The 19,919-nt window shown below is 42.9% G+C and overlaps 2 protein-coding genes across 4 annotated transcripts in view; one reads left to right on the forward strand and one right to left on the reverse strand.

Annotated features, from left to right (window-relative positions):
* Positions 1,337–19,916, reverse strand: LOC102183269 (5-hydroxytryptamine receptor 3C-like). Its single transcript, XM_018050191.1, is given in 9 exon segments — positions 1,337–1,566; positions 1,696–1,899; positions 2,073–2,277; positions 3,089–3,258; positions 3,442–3,617; positions 3,882–3,985; positions 4,450–4,494; positions 4,869–5,091; positions 19,627–19,916. Coding segments are annotated over 9 exon segments (1,647 nt in total).
* ABCC5 (ATP binding cassette subfamily C member 5) overlaps positions 19,607–19,919 on the forward strand; it is an 82,751-nt gene continuing 82,438 nt past the window's right edge. For 2 of the 3 annotated variants that reach the window (XM_005675201.3, XM_018047362.1), the window contains exon 1: positions 19,607–19,738. The gene's annotated coding sequence lies outside the window, so the exon portion shown is untranslated. The remainder of the gene's footprint in view (positions 19,739–19,919) is intronic. The other variant, XM_005675202.2, reaches the window with a different exon arrangement.

A 19,919-nucleotide genomic window follows, 5' to 3' on the forward strand; every position in this document is an offset into this window, starting at 1 on the left:
GTGAGTTTGAGTGAACTCTGGGAGTTGGTGCTGGACAGGGAGGCCTGGTGTGCTGCAATTCATGGGGTCACAAAGAGTTGGACACGACTGAGGGACTGAACTGTACTGAAACTGAACTGAACTGATGACCTGGGAAATTTAGGGTTCAGATAGAAAGTAGTAGAATAAACTAAGGAAAAGAAATGCTTGCTAAAAATGAAAGATTGTGTTCAAGTTGTAATTAAGTTGCTCCCAAATCTGTGCTTTCCTGAACCTGCTGTCCCGCAAATCATACCACAGCTCTGGTGTAGAGCGATACAGTGGGGTCTCCACTTCCCCTAAGAAGCTATTGGAGGGGACTTCCCAGGTGATCCAGTGGCTGAGACTGCACTCCCTGATCAGGGAACTAGATCCTACATATCACAACTAAGAGTTTGTATGCTGCAACTAAAAGACCTGTCACAGGCAAATAATAATGTTTCCAAAAAAAAAAAAAAACCATTGGAAACAATGGGCCAAGACACTAAGACTTTCAAAATGAAAAGGCAAGTGTTTGGAAGGGAAATTTTCCAGTTCATGTGGGGTCATTTGTGTTACTCCCAAGTAAAGCAGATGCCATTTTCAAATGTGCTCTCCTTAGCCCAGTGTTCTTTTCTTAGCATGATTAAGGACAGATCAACTCTGATTGCAGTTAGCAGAATTTGGGATTATGTTAACACTCTTAGCCCTTAATGATGAATGAGTCACATGTCAGGCTGTGACAAAAGGCTTCACTCTATAAACAAGGGCTGCCTGGTTCTGGCACATCATTAATTGCAGAAGCTTAAATCCAGGATAACTGGATTTAGGAGGTTAGTCCATTTTATAATTCCTCGTAATAGATTTTGGCCCCTTCTCTACCATTTCCCTGCTTTCACATGTTATCTAGTAGAGTTGAAAAAAAAAAACAAAACAAGAATATCCTTCTTACTTTGGTAGTGAGAAGTTTCTACAAGAAGTCTCTCAACCTCAAAGTTTTCAAACTACAATATAATGCAGAGAAGAGCCAATGCTTTCTGCAAATGGGGTTTATTGGAGGAAATTCAATCAAGGAAGTATTCTAAGAACCTGAATCCTAAGGAGCCAGAAAGGCAGGACTCACCGGAGGGCTGAAGGTAGCTGATGGCATGCCAGAGCAAGGACTTGACTTGGAAGGGCTTAGGAAACCATCCAGATCTGGTCTGAAACTGTAGAGAAAATGGGATGAAAACAAGGTTGTTGCCAGAGCTGTAAGGTGGGATTTGGGCAGGGATGAGAGCCTGGCTGGTTTCAGGGGGCGAGAGAAGCTCTGGCCTGGAACTCGCAGGTAGGTATCTGCCTAGGTGTTCCAGAGGATGATGACTGTGACAACGGAGGTGGCCATGAAGAGCAGGTAGAGACAGAAGAGCAGGGTGTCCATCATGTGGCTTAATCGCACCCACAGACGGACCAAGTGCAGCTTCTGAGCCTCATCTTCCGGCTGGTTCCTCACTGAGCCAGGGCACCCATTTAGCTCTGTCTCTCTGGGATGTGGCACCTTCCCCACCAACTCCATGGGCTCCTTCACACCTACGGTGAGACAGACTCAGCTTTGGGCCACCAAGGTCAGCTGGGAAGTTATGTGGGGAGGGAAGGAGGTGGGAGCAGAGAAGTGGAGGTGATGGAAGAGGAAGCCTGGGCAGTGCTGACATCCCTCACCAGGCAGGTGGGCAAGGCCCGTGTTTCCCTTCTGGAGCACAGCAGGGCAGCATGTCCTTGGGCTGGTGCAGTATAGAAGCAGGGAGTGGAGCCAGCGAGGCATGGGTGGGGGCTGGGTGGTGGCCAGGTGCAGCAGGTAGGAGATGAAGATGGTCTCCAGCAGGCTGAGCACCATCAGGGACAGACACAGGGCAAAATAGACACCTGGAGGGAACTGGGCCTGCCTGAGGGTCAGAGGCACCAGCCAGGACTTTTTATTTTCTCTTTCCCCAGAAAAGAGGCCCTTTTCCAGGATCTCTTTTCGCTCTGACCTGATTCATCGGTCTGTGCCATGCCCCACCCTACTTTTCTTCTCCTAAAGGCAACAGGGGCCATACTGATGAGGGAGGTACTACTGGAGGGGAGTAAGTCATTCATCATGAGCAGGAAGACGTTGTAGCCCAGCAAGAGTGTCATCTTGAATGAGGCATGGTTCTCACTTTCTACTGGCAGGTAGAAGCTGAGGGCTTTGATGGTGAACAGAAAGCTGCTGTGCACCAGGAGGTTTATGGCATAGAGGGTGGGTCTGCGCCTGATGGCCACCTGGTAGGGAGGAGAGAGGGAGGCAGTTGAGGAGAAGGCTGGGAGCCTGCCAATCCAGGTAAGAGCAAGAATTTAGATTTGTCCCAGGTCAAACTTTCTATTAAGGAAATGTTACCTCAAGTCCCTTTCTCTGTTCTCCCTCTCCAGCAAAGTCATCTTAATCACCACATTGTCTTTCCATGGTTAATTCTACCATGCTGCTTACTGTTGAAATATATTTCATTCCTTCTTGGCCCATGTGTCAATTTTCTCCACCTAATTTTTTTTATTCCTGCCAATGTGCTCTCAGCAGAATTGAGGGACCAAATTCTTAGGTATTGTGTGCATTGTATTTCTGCTTGCTTTCCTCATCAAGGTGTAATCTCTAGTGCCTTTGCTGGTAGACGTTTAAAACCAGTGGGAGAGAAAGCAAGACAGAGCAGCCATTTTGGGATCACCAGGATTTGGAATCATAATATCCCTAAGACAGTGTTTCATAACTTTTCCACCCATTCTTTTTAAAAATAAATATAAAGATTCCTGTCCTCCCAAAAGTTCAAATAGCCTTGGCAGCCGGTGAGGGACTGAGGGACATGGAGTGGAGGTTCATGCTCATTGTAAATCACTGCGGTGGGAGCTTTGTTTCTTCCTCAGGGAGGATCCATTCAGTCAACATTTCCTGAGTGCCAGGTACTGTTTTAGGTACAGAAGATTTTTCAGTGAAAAGAGTGATAGCAACCTCTGCCTCCATGGAGCATGTTTTCTTGTGGTAGAGCTTACATTGTAGTGGAGGACATGAGCTATGCATGTAGAAGAAGATCCCACCCAGGGCCCCTGAACTCATATAGAAGACGATTTGGTCCTAGCCATTGGTGCCCGCAGTCATCTTCGTCATTTGATGGATACTCTGAAGTACCCACTCCCCCTTGCTCCAAACGATGTTCTGTGTTGTTTCCAAAATCTCCTGCACATCCTGCTCCATGCCCAGGACCATCTTTTCCACTGCAAAGGAGACCCAGGCAATTCAGCCTTCCCTGAGCCTCCCAACCCCTTTGCCCAGACTGTTGGATTCCTTACCACTTAGCTTCCACACCCCTTTCAGTGAGATTCACTCACTCTTCCAAGCTGTCTGTCCTCTTCTTCTCAAACCCTTTCTTTCTCTTTCAGCATGTGATTCTCACTTACCTGTGTAGATGAAAGAGCTGAAGGTGAGGGTGCAATTCTGTTCATCAAAGGGGAAATAGAAGATGTCCAGGTTGCAGATGCTGGTTACCCGCATTGGCTTACTGTATTTGATGTGGCCATTACTGTTGACGTAAGCCATGAGAACTGGCGGAGTCTGATCTGTATCCATGCTGAGTGTGAAAAGGACAGAGAGGTAAAAGCTGTGGGCTCCCCATCAGACCTGGCCCTCATCCTCTCCCAGGCTGCCCATTTCTGTGCTCCAGCCCCACTCATCTGACCTCCCCCTTCTACCTGTCTGCGTGTTCTGAGGGTTTCAGATGCTGCTCCTTTCTGGTTGAGTCTGTGCTTGGCCCCCATTGGTTACATCATGCTCTCCCCTGGAAATATGGTCTCCTTCTTGCTTTTTTCAGCCCTGACACTCACAGCTCCTCAATGAAGATATCTGGAAGATATCTGGAAGCCACAGGTTCTTAGTTACCATGCCCAGCTTCCTGATACCCCCGCATTCCTTTGCGTTCCAGGTGATGAATGGATTGTACCAGATCTAGAGAACACCATGGTATGGGATAAACAGGAGATGGGAACTGGCTTTAGTCTTCTTTTGTCTCTTCCACTCCACATTCCTTTCTTTACTCATTTCTTTGCTCTCCCACTGCACCTCTGGTTACAACTGTCACACTGTCATCGACAAACGTGTTCTGCTTTCACTTCTTCCTCAGTGCTCTCTGGGGAGACCTGGAGCTTGGCTTTGGATTCCCTGGGATGGAGCCACTGAAGTATTGGCTTCCATGATCTTGGTTTATGCCACTTGCTTCCTGAGCCCTGTCTCTGCCCTACTTAAACTGGCAAAATAAATCAGAAAATTTTATATTTTCATTATTGGTCCGGCTGTTTGAACTTGTTGAATCTGTGGATATTCTCAGCTTTATCCATTTTAATCCTCAAAGTTGGACCGTGCAGTGGAAAAAGGGAGGTACTATAGCAAAGGGGAAACTGAGTCCATCATACCATATTTAGCCACAGAAATGATGTCCTCAACTGAAGCTGTGCATCCTGGAAAAACAGTTTTCATCTGAGATCATTAACTAATGAAGTGAAATCCAATGACACCACCCACCTCTTAATCATTTACAAGGCTGTTCTGTATGGCAATTATGAGTTTTAATCATAAACCACTAAAAAATGTCGGTCATATAATCCAGGGTACATGAGAAATGCAAGTGAAAACACCAGTATGAGAGTAGTCCATTGGGATTATGTTTCTTGTGGTGTATCCCCCAAAAGGGAGAGCTTTTATCTGCATTGTATCGTTGTAGCATTCCCTGTCATGCCTCCCTATCCCATAGACTGAGCTCTTAACTTACAAAATCCAGTCAGTGCACCCACTGCTCATCACTAGATCATTACAGAGTTGGGTCAGGACTTACTACTTCCAGGATGGCAGACAGAGTGAAGGAGATGTTAACACGAATGGGGATGCTGACATTGGTGGCTGGACGGAAGGCCCTTCTGGCAAATGCTGCTTGGAAGGCAGCAGGATCCACCCCATGCTGGTCAAAGCCTGAGCAATTGATGGTGAATGTATCTCCTCTCCCTGTAGAGAGAAGGAACTTTGAGAAGAGTGCCAGGGCTGGGGTGTGGGGAATGTTTCTGCACAGAGAGACAGCAGGGGTTATGGAAGAAACAGGTAGACTCCTACTGCTTGGACTAGGCAGTGTGGGCTAGCCTGGAGTAGCAGGCAAATGGTGGAAGTTGATGAGGTGAGCTGAGTCAGAGCCCCATTCTCAATTCCATTCTCTCTCTCTCCATGCAAAACTTGTCTACATGTGTATGCAAACAGCCCTGAGCACCACTTTTTAGTGTCCTGCTATGTTCTTAACAATCTCACCACAAACCTCTGTCCTTGAGCCATTTGGGTGAATGTCACTGACAGATTTTGCAATCACATTTCTCCTCTTCACTATATGAACAGGGCATAGATGGTCATGAATTAATAATGAGAGAAATAATCAGGTGGGTAGTGAGAAATCCGGAGAAGGCAATGGCACCCCACTCCAGTACTCTTGCCTGGAAAATCCCATGGATGGAGGAACCTGGTAGGCTGCAGTCCGTGGGGTCACTAAGAGTCGGACACGACTGAGTGCTTTCCCTTTCACTTTTCACTTTCATGCATTGGAGAAGGAAATGGCAACCCACTCCAGTGTTCTTGCCTGGAGAATCCCAGGGACAGGGGAGCCTGGTGGGCTTCCGTCTATGGAGTCGCACAGAGTTGGACATGACTGAAGTGACTTAGCAGCAGCAGCAGCAGCAGCAGTGAGAAATCCATCTGTGGGACCTTAAGGAAGGAACTCAGTTTTCAATTTAATGATTGTATGTCTTTGCTTTGTGCTGTGATTGTTCTCTTCTAAAACTCAGGACTCATCACCACTGAGACTATCTTATAAACAGTTCCTTGATACACCTCTTATACCCAATCCTTTTTTAATCATACTTTGTGAGGCAGAAACAAAGAATGTATGTAGTAGCATCTCCTGGTCGAGTCTGTTTTTGTCTGTCTCTAATTTTGTGCTATACCTCATTGCTTAATCTCAATAATGAACAAGAAATTACTCTAGACTGGGAAATTATTCTGAAAAGTTGTACTGAAAAGTCACAACGGAACTTTTCATCTACCTCAATTCCCTTGGCATCTTTCCTTTTCATTTGCTTAAGAGAAATAAGGCTTCCCCAGTGGCTCAGCAATAAAGAATCTACCTGCCAATGCAGGAAATCTGGGCACTCAGGTCCAATCCCTGGGTCGGGAAGATCCCCTGGAGAAGGGAATGGCAACCCACTCCAGTATTCTTGCCTAGAGAATCCCACAGACGGAGGAGCCTGGTGGGCTACAGTCCATGGGGTTCCAAAAGAGTTGGACACAACTGAGGGACTAAACAACAACAACAAAGAGAAATAAGGAAGAATTTTCTTCTCTCAACAGCAGTTGATACCCAGAAACCGTGGGGTAGATTATATGCCTGGAAAGAGAATGACGTGGAGAAAGGAAAGAGGCCCATGGAAGCATGGGGAGTGGAGAAGTAGCTTAAGGGAAAAGCCAGCTAACACTTAGGACCCTAGAAAGTGCTATACCAAACTGTCAGTGTCATGAATTTCCATTTTTCCAAAATGAACACCCATTTGTTAACTAGAAATAAAAAGAATTAGCCTGGTTTCTCCGTTCCCAGACTTTATATGGATGCTGTGCTCTTGTTCTTGTCCCATCTTACCTTGAAGCGGCAGGTAGAGGATGAGGCAGAGGAGGAATCCTTCCCAACCTCGTTCCGTCTTCCTCTCCTTGGCTCTTCTCTGGGGACTTAGTGATGATGTTAATCTTAAAAGACCATAGGCCACACCTCACGCCCTAGCTTTGAATAATTCCGGTGTCAGGTGTCAATAAGCCATCTCTCTAACACCCCCCAGTGACAACAGAATCTCATAGAGGACTCCCCTACCCAGTGCCCTAACTAGACCTGAACCTGGTCTCCAAAAGTCATCTGACAAACCAGTCTGGAGAGGAGGAAGAAAAAATATTTTGTCAGTGAAGCAGTGCTAATGGCCTCCTCATACTTTAGAATCACTCTGGCATATAGGGCACCACGGGAAAGGCACAGAATGCCTGCTGTTTCCTTCAAGTAGCACACACACTTGTTTTAACCCTGCTGTCAGCTTTCCCCCCAAAATGGCGGGGGGCATCTTCTTTTATATAATCAACATCAGACTCAGAGATTTTATATATGACTTCTGTACTGGCAAGTCTTAACTTCTGACTTTTTGAGTGTGTCAGAAGCAGTTTGGACTGGAGAAGGAGTGGGTGGAGGGGAGATGGCAGGGTTTTCAGCGGAAGTTGATTTGTAAGGTCATGACCAATCTGCGTACAAATTCATGTTGCTTTTGGACCCGCTGGTGTTTTTTGGAAATTTATTAGTTGTTAACATTTTAAAAATTGGGAGATTTCATTTCTGGCCTCATTTGAAAAATAAGATCAAGCAATACTGGGCTCACATTTTTACTATACACAATGCTTTCTGCCAGAGCTGCAAAGTGGTTAACTCTTTGGATGAAGAATATTCTCTCTAGATCATCACAGTGTCTGTCACCAACTATTGTCTTATTCCTGACCAGCTCCCCTCACTTATGTTACCTCCTTGGCCTCAGTAGGTGTTCAAGTTTGCCTTTGAGTGTTAAGATTAATTTTCTTGTTTGATTCTTAAAGAGCCTTAGGAAGTAATTTCAAAATACCATGCCATGCCTAGATGATCACGGTCTTGTCAGATTCAGTTCAGTTCAGTCGCTCAGTCGTGTCCGACTCTGCGACCCCATGAATTGCAGCACACCAGGCCTCCCTGTCCATGACCAACTCCCGGAGTTCACTCAGACTCACGTCCATCGAGTCAGTGATGCCATCCAGCCATCTCATCCTCTGTTGTCCCCTTCTCCTCCTGTCCCCAATCCCTCCCAGCATCAGAGTCTTTTCCAATGAGTCAACTCTTCACATGAGGTGGCCAAAGTACTGGAGTTTCAGCTTTAGTATCATTCCTTCCAAAGAAATCCCAGGGTTGATCTCCTTCAGAATGGACTGGTTGGATCTCCTTGGGAGAATGTGCAAATATTTGGTTCCTGGTAGAAGCCAGACATATGCATACGTGGGCCAAAGTCATCAGTGGTTTCACCTGTTATTCTAGAGTGATTTCTGTTAGGGAAATCTCTAGGGAACCAAGGGAGATGTTGCTTCAGGGAAGAAGCTTTTCAGGCTAGTTAGTATGAGATAGTAAGAAAGGTCTAAGACCAAATCCTATTAGAATCATGTCACCCTCTCTCTGCCTCCTCTCTAAGGTTGAGAGGATAAAACCTGTCTTGCAGGAGTTTTATGTGCCTGGAGATAATATGTATACACTGCCTGTCCCATCCTAACCAGCTAATGAATTGGAGCAGCAATAAACAGTGAAAGTGGCAGTAAGAGTAGTTGTTATTGTTATCCTCGATGTCTTAAGATTATTCAGGTTGCTTCAGCCTGCATGGAATCTTCTGGACTTAAAATGTCTGAGTTGACTGAATCAACCCCAGTTCCCATGAGCAAGAGTGTTTCCTCTCAGCTTCACTTAGCTGAATGCTGACAAGGACAATCCTTCCATTCTCCTCAGCATCACTCTTCATCTTTTGAGACTTCTTTCCCCTTTAGGAAGTTTATTTACTTATTTTTTCTTTTTTAAAAAGATGAGTTTGGACCATCATTTCTCAAAGCATTTTCTTCAGAACTCTAGTTCTATGGAATGTTCAATGCTTTCCTGAAAAATCATTTTTCATTGTTCAAGTTCAAATAACTCTGAGAAATGATGAATTAAACAAGGAGAATCAGGTATTATTACTGTAGGATTTCTCAGAGTATTTAACTAAAATGTTAATGTGACTTGCAAATGTCATGTATATGATTTCCGACATGTAGTTAACTTTTGGAAATTTCTTTTTCTCAGACTAACTTCAGAACTAGTACTCCATGAATATTTTTGGGAAAACACTGCTTTAGGTAAATAGAGTAAATCTAGAAGAAAGAAAACTTGAAAAAAATTTGTCTTAGATTTCCTGCAGATAGAATGTAGAATGCTGCAGCTTAGGTAAAAATCAAGAAATTTTAAAAATAAATGAGGTAAGTGGTTTTTTTTTTTAGATAAGTATTTTAAACCTGAAGTTTGATTAGAACCATGAGACCCCACAAACAAATAGGAGATAAAAGAAGTATCGATTTCAAGCTATTTCTGAATCCCTGAGCAATATAAACTTAGACTGCCTCAAGGAGGAATTTTCTTTTCTCTCTTTTTCTTTAGATCAGTGACCTACCAGCCAGAAGCCATGTGTCATCCACCTAGATCTAATTTTAGGATGAGAATTTAAAAACATGCTTTGGTATTGTTACCTCTCAAAGATACTCAGAAAGAAAACATTTTAGGAGCTGAAGGACAGTGTTGGTTTTTCTCATTGGTTGTCTTGCAGTCAATAGTGGGTATAATTTATGCTTTAAGAGTACATATTTTTCCCTTATGGAATTCAATAAGTGAATTATTTTGAATGAAAAATAAACACAGCCTGCATCAGCTTAAAATTTTCCTGGCATTCATGCCAGAATTGTTATTACCAAGGAAGACCATAGATATTTATCACTTCGTCTGATCAAAAGCCCATATTTATAAAACATCACACCTGAGAAGCTTTTTGGAATGACTTGGAGTGACCATTCTTCCAGTCTGTCTAGGCCTGTCCTAGTAAGAAGGCTCCATCGTAGCTGGACTGTTGGTTCTGGCTTCTCTGGCTTAGTGGGACCCTGTTGCCTCTCAGTTGTGACCTAACGGGTTTCCAGTCCAATACTTCGTGATGTGGGAGAATCCTTCATGCGTATATTACTGTTAGAGATGTTAGATATACTGAATCCATTTATTGGCTTGAGTAAGTTATCCTTACTTGTCATTCTGGGAGGAGTAAAATTCTAAGGCCTGTAAAATCCTACACTGTGATGTTGGTTATTTTAATTGAGTAGATTTATGTGGATGTTCTGGGTGGTGGCAACAGCTAGAGTAAAAACATGGAAGCTTTAGTGTTGAGAGGACCTCAGATTTGAGTAGAAGAGCGACAGGAAATGAAGCTGTGGTATTATGTGGGGCCAGATCACAGAACGTCTTGTATACCAAGCTAAAGTTTGGTTTAATTGCATAGCCCAGGATTTCCCAAACTTGAATAAAGTTCAGATCTCTTTTAAGGGAAATAATTCTCCTAAACCCCTGATATTGACTTAAATTATTTATATTATAATATTACTTAATATGTATCTTCATAAAGCCATGTATAATGTCCTTATGCTCATAGTTCTTATACCACTATAAAATTAAAATAAATTTATAAATTACTACATACAAGACTACAGAATCAACACATCACTAGTTTAATGAGGTAGATAATATTGTTTTATTAATATTAGATAATTGCTGTCATTTTTTTCCTCTTAATAATGAAGAGCTAGTTTTTAGAATACCTGTCTGTTATTTTGTTGAGCCAACTTGATAATTCATCTCAGTATGCTGCTGCTAAGTCACTTCAGTCGTGTCCGATTCTGTGCGACCCCATAGATGGCAGCCTACCAGGCTCCCCCGTCCCTGGGATTCTCCAGGCAAGAACACTGGAGTGGGTTGCCATTTCCTTCTCCAGTGCATGAAAGTGAAAAGTGAAAGTGAAGTCGCTCAGTTGTGTCTGACTCTTAGCGACCCCATGGACTGCAGCCTACCAGGCTCCTCCCTCCATGGGATTTTCCAGGCAAGAGTGCTGGAGTGGGGTGCCATTGCTTTCTCCGATAGTAGTTCTTAAACCTTTTTTTAAAAAGTAATCATTCATTTCATTCTAACTACTCCCCCTAGTTGGGAAGTTATTACTGCAAAGGTGGGGAGTGTGTAATTCTTTCCTACATAAAGTGAATATGGGATATGATTTATCATAACATGCCTATACTGCTGTATACTGTGTGAACACTCAGCTTCTCCCACACAGTTCTCTATTAAAAATTCTGTGAAACCTTTGTCTGTAAAACATGTTATGACATCATTTGGCTTTCATTCAGTATTGTTTACATTTTAAATCCTCTTCTCTTCTTTCCTAATTTGCCTGAGACCATTAAAGGCACATTATTCTGTTGTACTGTATTGTTTCCATGATCATGATGTTAAATAAAAGATTCTGTTTATTAACTAATCTTTAAAAATATTTATATTTGGCTGCACCAGGTCTTATGTTAGTTGCAGCAGGCAGAATCCTTGATCTTTGTTGTGGCATGTGGGATCTTTAGTTGTGACATGTAGGACCTAGTTCCCTGACCAAGGATTGAACCTGGGCTCCCTGCATTGGGAGCTCAGAGTCTTAGCCACTGGACCACCAGGGAAGTCCTAACTAATTTTTTTTTAAAATCTTATTCTATGAAAATTGTAAAGTTGATCTGCAAATGAGAAATTTTGTTTTATAATTGGCAGAAGAATTCAACACGAGTGCCACAGCAGATGTGGGGTGATCACTCTTGACATTAGCTCCTGACAAGCTAGCTAGGTGAGGGTGTTGGGGGATTGCTGCAGTAGAGCATTTCTTACGTCACTGAATGGCACTACCATCCATCAAGTTCTGCAACCAGAAACCAAGGTGTTACCCACCACACCTCTCTTTCTCATCCTGCTGTATCTAATCCATCAACAAGGTTTGTCAATTTTACCTCTTAAATTTTTCTCATGAGTCTGTCCACTTCTCTCCATCTTTTCCACCACAATTCTAGTCCAAACCACCATCCTGGATGACAACAGTCACTCCTAGTTAGAAACTTATCTTCCATTCTAAGCTATCTAATTCTTCCTCCAGTCTGCTGGCCTCAGAGACATTTTCAAAATGTAAATTTGATTTCTCAACCCTTAACCTATTCACTTTTTAAAACCTTGCAGTGGTTGGCTTCTGCTGTTACTCTAAAGACCTTTAGCATGGTCTACCTCTGGAGACCTTCCCTTCCTTCTCCCACCACCTGGCCCTTGTTAAAGTTCCCTCCGCTTGGAGTGCTCTCTTCTCTGCCCTCTTCTACCATCTTCACTACTAGCTCCTACTGCTTTACTAATAGCTCCTAGTCTTCTTCAGATGTAACATGAACCTTTCTTTCCCAGTGCACAGCACAGTTACAGTTTAAATTTGGATTGATATTTATCTGACTCTAAACCAATGAGGTCAGGAAGCTTGTCTATTTTGCTTCTATTGTATCTCCATCAAATATTGAATAAATGAGTAGACTAGGTACATTACATAATATAAATATATTTAAAGATGTATACAATTCTGTATTGGAACATAGATTCTCTAGCTCCTTGCTTGAAGGTTGGAGAGTATCATCCCCTGAAACACTTCAAAACACAAATACACTTTGAGAAGAGGATGCTTTGCAATTAATACCATGTAAATAAGTTGTCTTTGGCCCAAGCTATCCTTGGACAAGCCAAAGTAGTTGGTACCTTAATGTATTGAAGCTTTGATCCAGGGTTGTATAGTGTTCATCTCTCTATATATTTTTTAAACCTACATAAACAAACCAACATATTTAAAGTATTTCAGGGAGATTTTTTGAGGCTTTTTATTTTATATGAAGGTATCAGATATGCACTTTTGGGTACTACAGTGTTTTAAGCAGGGTCAGAAGTACTAGTATGCCTTGGAGAGGTGGCTTGAGGTGTGTTGAGAAAGAAGTTTTCTTCTCCCACTGGATGGCCAGAGGTGCTTAAAGACTTCTCAACAGATACATGTTTATATATCTATAACTTTATATATCTATATGTATACAAACCCTCAATATTTTTCTGATAAACTGCATGTATCCTTATCGAGAGGAGAAATTATTTATTCCTATGATACTAAAACTTTTTTATTATGACATACTTACAGGTTACCAAAAAGTACAGCAAATGATTTTAGAAGCAACCTGTGTACCCACTGTGAAGCTTTGTTAAATTTTAACATTTATAAATCATTTTAAAAAATTGATGTATAGTTGATTTACAATGTTGTGTTAGTTTCTGGTGTACAGCAAAGTGATTCAACCATATTATATATATATATATAATATATATAAATATATATGTGTTCTTTTTCAGATTCCTTTCTATTATAGGTTATTATAAAATATTGAATATAGTTGCCTGGGCTTCCCTGGTGGTTCAGTTGGTAAAGAATCTGCCTGCAATGCAGGAGACCCGGGTTCGATCCCTGCATTGGGAGGATCCCCTGGAGAAGGGAATGGTTACCCACTCTAGTATTCTTATCTGGAGAATCCATGGACTGAGGATCCTGGCGGGCTGCAGTCCATAGAGTCACAAAGAGTCAGACACAACTGAAGCGACTGAGCAAGCAGCACTCATAGTTGCCTGTGCTATACAGTAGGTCCTTTTTGCTTATCTGTTTTATATATATTAATATGTATCAGTTAATCTCAAACTCCTGATTGTTTAGAAGTTAATCCCTCCCCCAACCTTTCCCCTTTGGTAATCATAAATTTGTTTTCTATATCTGAGAGGCTGATTCTGCTTTGTAAATAAGTTCATTTGTATCATTTTTTAGGATACCACACATCAGTGATATCATATGGTATTGGTCTTTCTCTTACTTACTTCACTTAGTATGATAGTCTCTAGGTCCATCCAAGTCATTTCTTGAAGAAATAAAATATTATAGGACAGATGAAGCCCCTTGTGTATCCCTCTCTGTTCTCACTGCCCCCCAACAGTAATTGGACCTCGAATCTGTTCTTTTTCCTGCTGAAGCCTGGCTTTACATTTTTAAATATACATCTTCATCTATAAACAACATATAGTTTTACATGTTTACAAAATTAATAGAAATTAATTAAGGATGGGATGTTTAGATAGCATCACTGACTCAATGGACATGATTTCGAGCAAACTCAGGGAGATAATGGAGGACAGATGAGCCTGGTGTGCTGCAGCCCATGGGGTCACAAAAAGTGGGACACAACTTAGCAACTGAACAACACAATAGCGATGAATACAAATGAGGTCATACAATTTGAGTCTTTTTGTAACTTAATTTTATTTATTTATTTTTGGCTGTGCTGGGTGTTTGTTGCTGCTCCGGCTTTTCTCTAGTTGCGGCGAGCAACGGCTACTCTCCAGGGCTTCTCATTGCGGTAACTTCTCCTGTTGTGGAGCGCGGGCTCTAGGGTGTGTGAACTTCAGTAGTCGTGGCAGGCGGGCTCAGTACTTGCTCCCGAGCTCTAGAGCACAGGCTCAATAGCTGTGGTACACAGGCTTAGTTGCTCCACTGCATGTGGGATCTTCCCAGACCAGTAATTGAACCCATGTCTTGTGCATTGGCAGGCAGATTGTTTACCACTGAGCCATCATGGAAACCCTTTGTAACTTATTTTTGCTTAACATTTTTTTTGAGGTCTATACATATTGATAACATTTTAACTCTTGTTCTTTAACTGTTGTATAATACTCTATTGTACAAATATCATAATCTTGTTCTCTTGTTAATGAAATTTAGATTATTTTCTCTATTATAGAAAATGCACAAGGAACATACCTCCTTGTGTGAGAGACCCTTTAGGGCAGCTTTTCTCAGATGATAGTATTAAGCCATAACACCTGAAGGTATTCACTGTGTATAAAGAATTAAGTTCTAGGCATCTAGAATGAGTGTGCCGTACGTAGTTGCTCAGTTGTGTCCGACTCTTTGTGACCCCATGGACTGTAGCCCACCAGCCGCCTCCATCCATGGAGATTCTCCAGGCAAGAATACTGGAGTGGGTTGCCATGTCCTCCTCCAGGGAATCTTCCCAACCCAGGGATCAAACCCAGGTCTCCTGCATTGCAGGAGGATTCTTTACCATCTGAGCCACCAGGGAAGCCCAGAATGAGTTCAGCTATGTGTTATCCTTGGGAGAATTGAGAAAATAGTCACTCATAATTTTGTGTAGGGTTTGATTCATTTTGCAGAAGCTCTGATTGAGAATGGCTACTATAGAGCATATATGTAGAAATAGAATAGCTAGGTTCAGGGTAGGCATATGTGATAGAACATTAGCTTTCACCAAAATCTGTTCTTTCCTTCTTCCATTGTGACGAATTGTAGATGGCTCCTAGCTGTCTCATTGAGAACTGCATTTTCTTGCTTCCTTCTCAGTTAGATGTAACCGTATGACTAAAATGTTACCAATAGAATGTGAGTGGAAATGAGAGATGTTGCTTCTTGGCTGATGCCTTAAGGCCAAGTCACACCTCCTTCACACTCCATTTTTCCTTCCCTCCACTTGGGTGACTGGTGGTGGCAATTAGTAGAGCAACTTTGGAAGCCAAATGTTGAACTTGACAGAGTTCACCCTGGGTCTCCACATAAGTGCCAAGACTACAACTATACTGCTGATCTGGTATACTCACTCACCTGGGACTTTTATGCAGGAGCGAAATAAACTTGACTACAAGACACTGAATTGTAAGGTTTACTTGGGATCTTTTTCATACTGTTCACAGGGTTCTCAAGGCAATAATACTGAGTGGTTTGCCATTCCCTTCTCATTTCAGATGCTAGCAAAGTAATGCTCAAAATTCTCCAAGCCAGGCTTCAGCAGTACATGAACTGTGAACTTCCAGATGTTCAAGCTGGATTTAGAAAAGGCAGAGGAACCAGAGATCGAATTTCTGACATTGGTTGGATCATAGAAAAAGCAAGAGAGTTCAAAAAAAAACAACAACAAACAAACAGCTGCTTCTGCTTTATTGACTATGCCAAAGCCTTTGACTGAGTGGATCACAACAAATTGTGGAAAATTCTTAAAGAGATGGGAATACCAGACCACCTTACCTCCCTCCTGAGAAATCTGTATGCAGGTCAAGAAGCAATAACTAGAACCAGACATGGAACAACAGACTGGTTCCAAATTGGAGAAGGAGTACATCAAGGCTGTACATTGTCACCCTGCTTATTTAACTTATATGCAGAGTACATCGCACAAAATGCTGGGCTGGATGAAGCACAAGCTGGAATCAAGATTGCCGGGAGAAATATCAATAACTTCAGATATGCAGATGACACCACCATTATGGCAGAAGTAAAGAGGAACTAAAGAGCCTTTTGATGAAAGTGAAAGAAGACAGTGAAAAAGCTGGCTTAAAACTTAGCATTCAAAAAAATAAGATCATGGCATTCGGTCCCATCACTTCATGGCAAATAGATGGGGAAACAATGGAAACAGTGAGAGACGTTATTTTAGGGGGCTCCCAAGTCACTGCAGATGGTGACTGCAGCCATGAAATTAAAAGATGCTTGCTCCTTGGAAGAAAAGCTATGACCAATCTAGACAGCATATTAAAAAGCAGACATTACTTTACCATTACATAAAGGTCCGTCTAGTCAAAGCTATGATCTTTTTAGTAGTCATGTATGGATGTGAGAGTTGGGCCACAAGAAAGCTGAGCACTGAAGAATTGATGCTTTTGAACTGTGGTGTTGGAGAAGACTCTTGAGAGTCCCTTGAACTGCAAGGAGATCCAACCAGTCCATCCGAAAGGAAATCAGTCCTGAATATTCATTGGAAGGACTGATGCTAAAACTGAAGCTCCAATACTTTGGCCACCTGAGATGAAGAACTGACTCATTGGAAAAGCCCCTGATGTTGGGAAAGACCGAAGGCGGGAGGAGAAGGGGACGATAGAGGATGAGATGATTGGATGGCATCACCGACTCGATGGACATGGGTTAGAGCAAGCTCTGGGAGTTGGTGATGGACACGGAAACCTGCTGTGCTACAGTCCTGGGGTTGCAAAGAGTCGGACACAACTGAGCGACTGAACTGAACTGAACTTGGGGTCTAACAGTACAGTTCATTTCCAACCTATTAATTTGGCCAACTGTAATGTGGTTCCATCAGTCAATACTCCACCAGCATGTGTGAAGCATCCTGTCTCTCTAGATCCTGAAAACACAATATTGTCAGAATTTTATGTTTCCCTATCAGGTGGGCATAAAATGGTATCTTGTTGCTAATTTAATTTCCATTTCCCTGATTATTAGTAAGATTGGGTGTCTTTTTCCCCCGGGCCCTGGTGTGCTTGAGACCTTGTATGTGCCCTTCAAGGGCGAAGTTTCTGTATTCCCCAGTTCTGTGGAATTCCTGCAATCAAACCCTGATGTTCTTCAAAACCAGATTCTCTGGGGGCTCCTTCTCCTGTTGTCAGACCCTCTGGCTGGGAAGACTAAGGTGGGGCTCAGAACTTCACTCCTGTGGCAAAACTTCTGTGGTATAATTGTTTTTCAGTTTGTGGGTTGCCCACCCAGCAGGTATGGGATTTTATTTTATTGTGATTTTGCCCCTCCTACCATCTCTTTGTGGTTTCTTCTTTGCCTTTGGATGTAGGGTATCTTTTTTGGTAGGTTCCAGTGTGTTTTTTTTTTGATGGTCGTTCAGCAGTTGTTTGTGATTTTGGTGTTTACATAAGACAGGTGAACTCAAGTCCTTCTACTCTACCATCTTGAGCTTATCTCCCTGGGTCTCTTTTGATATTTGAGTGGCTGCTTGAGTTTCCTTTTCCATGAACTGTCTATTCACATCATTTGCCAATTTTTCTATTCAGTTGTTTAGCATTTCTTATTGAGTTGTAGAAATTATTTGTATTAAAAACTTTGTCAGTTATAACTTGTAGTTTATCTTTTTGCTTTATGGCATCTTATATAGAAACAAATTTAAATATGATAAAAATTAATCAAACTATTTTATTAATTTGTTTTTGTATCTTATTTAAGAAATTCACAAAGATATTTCACATTTTCTTCTAAATGTTTGAAGGTTTTCCCTTTCAGCTGGGCCTTTAATCTATGTGGTATGAAGCTATAACCCCTGAATTTTAAGAAATATGGATAACCAGTTGTTCCAACATTATCCATAGTCTTTTCTTTCTTTCTCTACTGATTTGTAATGTTTTCTTTGTTACAGATCAGGTTTACATGTATGCATGAGTCTGTTTCTAGGCTCTTTATTGCATTGATTTATTAATCCATTCTTGGGCTGCTGCTGCTGCTGCAAAGTTGCTTCAGTCGTGTCCGACTCTGCAACCCTATGAACAGCAGCCCACAAGGCTCCTCCATCCCTGGGATTCTCCAGGCAAGAACACTGGAGTGGGTTGCCATTTCCTTCTCCAATGAATCAAAGTGAAAAGTGAAAGTGAATCGCTCAGTCATGTCCGACTCATAGCGACTCCATGCACTGCAGCCTACCAGGCTCCTCCATCCATGGGATTTTCCAGGCAAGAGTACTGGAGTGGGGAACCATTGCCTTCTCCACATTCTTGGGCAAAACACTGTATTAATTACTTCAGCTTTATTGTACATTGGTGTGCATTTTGTTTGTTTGTATTTTGCTGTGGTTCAAGTCACTTGGGATCTCAGTTCTTAGTTCCCCCATCAGGGATTGAAGCTGCGTGCGACCTTGTCAATGAAAGTGGCGCATCCTAACAGCTGGACAGCTGGGGAATTTCCTACATTGGTGTTTCATACTAGCTAAAGGTATAAAGGTAGAGGAGTCATTTTACCTTCCATTAAAAAAAAATCTTTGAAATGGATAATCATAATACCTATACATTGGGTTGACATGGAGATTTAAAAAACAAGTATGTAAAGCACAAGATACAGACTAGGTAGGCACTAAACACAGTAGTTATTTATGTTATGATGGGAAGGCAATGGCACCCCACTCCAGTACTCTTGCCTGGAAAATCCCATGGACGGAGGAGCCTGGTGGGCTGCAGTCTGTGGGGTCGCTAAGAGTCGGACACCACTGAGCGACTTCCCTTTCACTTTTCACTTTGATTCATTGGAGAAGGAAATGGCAACCCACTCCAGTGTTCTTGCCTGGAGAATCCCAGGGATGGCGGAGCCTGGTGGGCTGCTGTCTATGGGGTCGCACAGAGTCGGACACGACTGAAGCGACTTAGCAGCAGCAGCAGCATCTTGAAGGTACAAATGAAACACAAAGAGAAATGATCAGTCTATTTGGAAACCTCAGTTTCATTTATAAAAAGAAAGGGATAAATTGGCATGTCCTTTCTAAGGCTCTTGCCACTCTAAAAACTCATCCTGGCGTTTATTTTCTAGAACGTGGGCAGCACAACAACATGTGATGGACAGTGGGATTAAAGTGAGAAAGGTGACAACGCAGAGTGGTGAGCACGCAGTGGTAAAACGTTAAGGGCCATACAGATAAGATTAGGGGCCGGCTGGTCTCCTATAGGCTACGATGACCTTCACAGTGTTTTCTGGTGCATAAACGGCCAAGCATCGCCGTGACCGTCCTGCCTACAAACACTGGGCAGCCAGCCCACAGAAGGCTACTGTCAACCCTCCCGACCACTCAACTGGAACACAGAGCCTTGGAGAAGATTCCAGACAGGATCGCAGAAACTCTGGGGAGGATGGTGCCAGAGCCTGGAGCGCAATGGAAGGGAGGAGCGGCCGGCACCTCCTCCAGGGCTTCTACAGTGCTTCTGGGAAATATAGTTCTTAGCCGCGAAAGGAGCCTGGGGCTCCAGGAAGCGGGACTACAATTCCCTTCAGTCTTGGAAATTCTTTGTGCAGCACGCCTGCGCAGTCTGGCGGCCAATGCCGCTATAAAGGCTTGTTTTGCTCCGGGGGCTAATGCTCCGGAGCGTGGTCGAGTGGCCGGCGCGGCCGTCCTGGAGCTGGGGCACAGGTAGGTGTCGGTGACTGCCGCACTCCTTCTTTCTCCCTCGGATTGTCGCGGGTGCCATCCCCACCCAGTGTGTTTCGGCCCAGGGTAGGGGACTGCGATCGAGGATGCGAGCAGTCCGCGGGAAGTCGGAAAACTGAGAAAAGCGGCCTGGCCTTTCTCTAGTCTCCCGCCGCCTCATTTT

Source organism: Capra hircus, chromosome 1, assembly GCF_001704415.2.
Source record: "Capra hircus breed San Clemente chromosome 1, ASM170441v1, whole genome shotgun sequence".
Lineage (NCBI taxonomy): Eukaryota > Metazoa > Chordata > Mammalia > Artiodactyla > Bovidae > Capra > Capra hircus.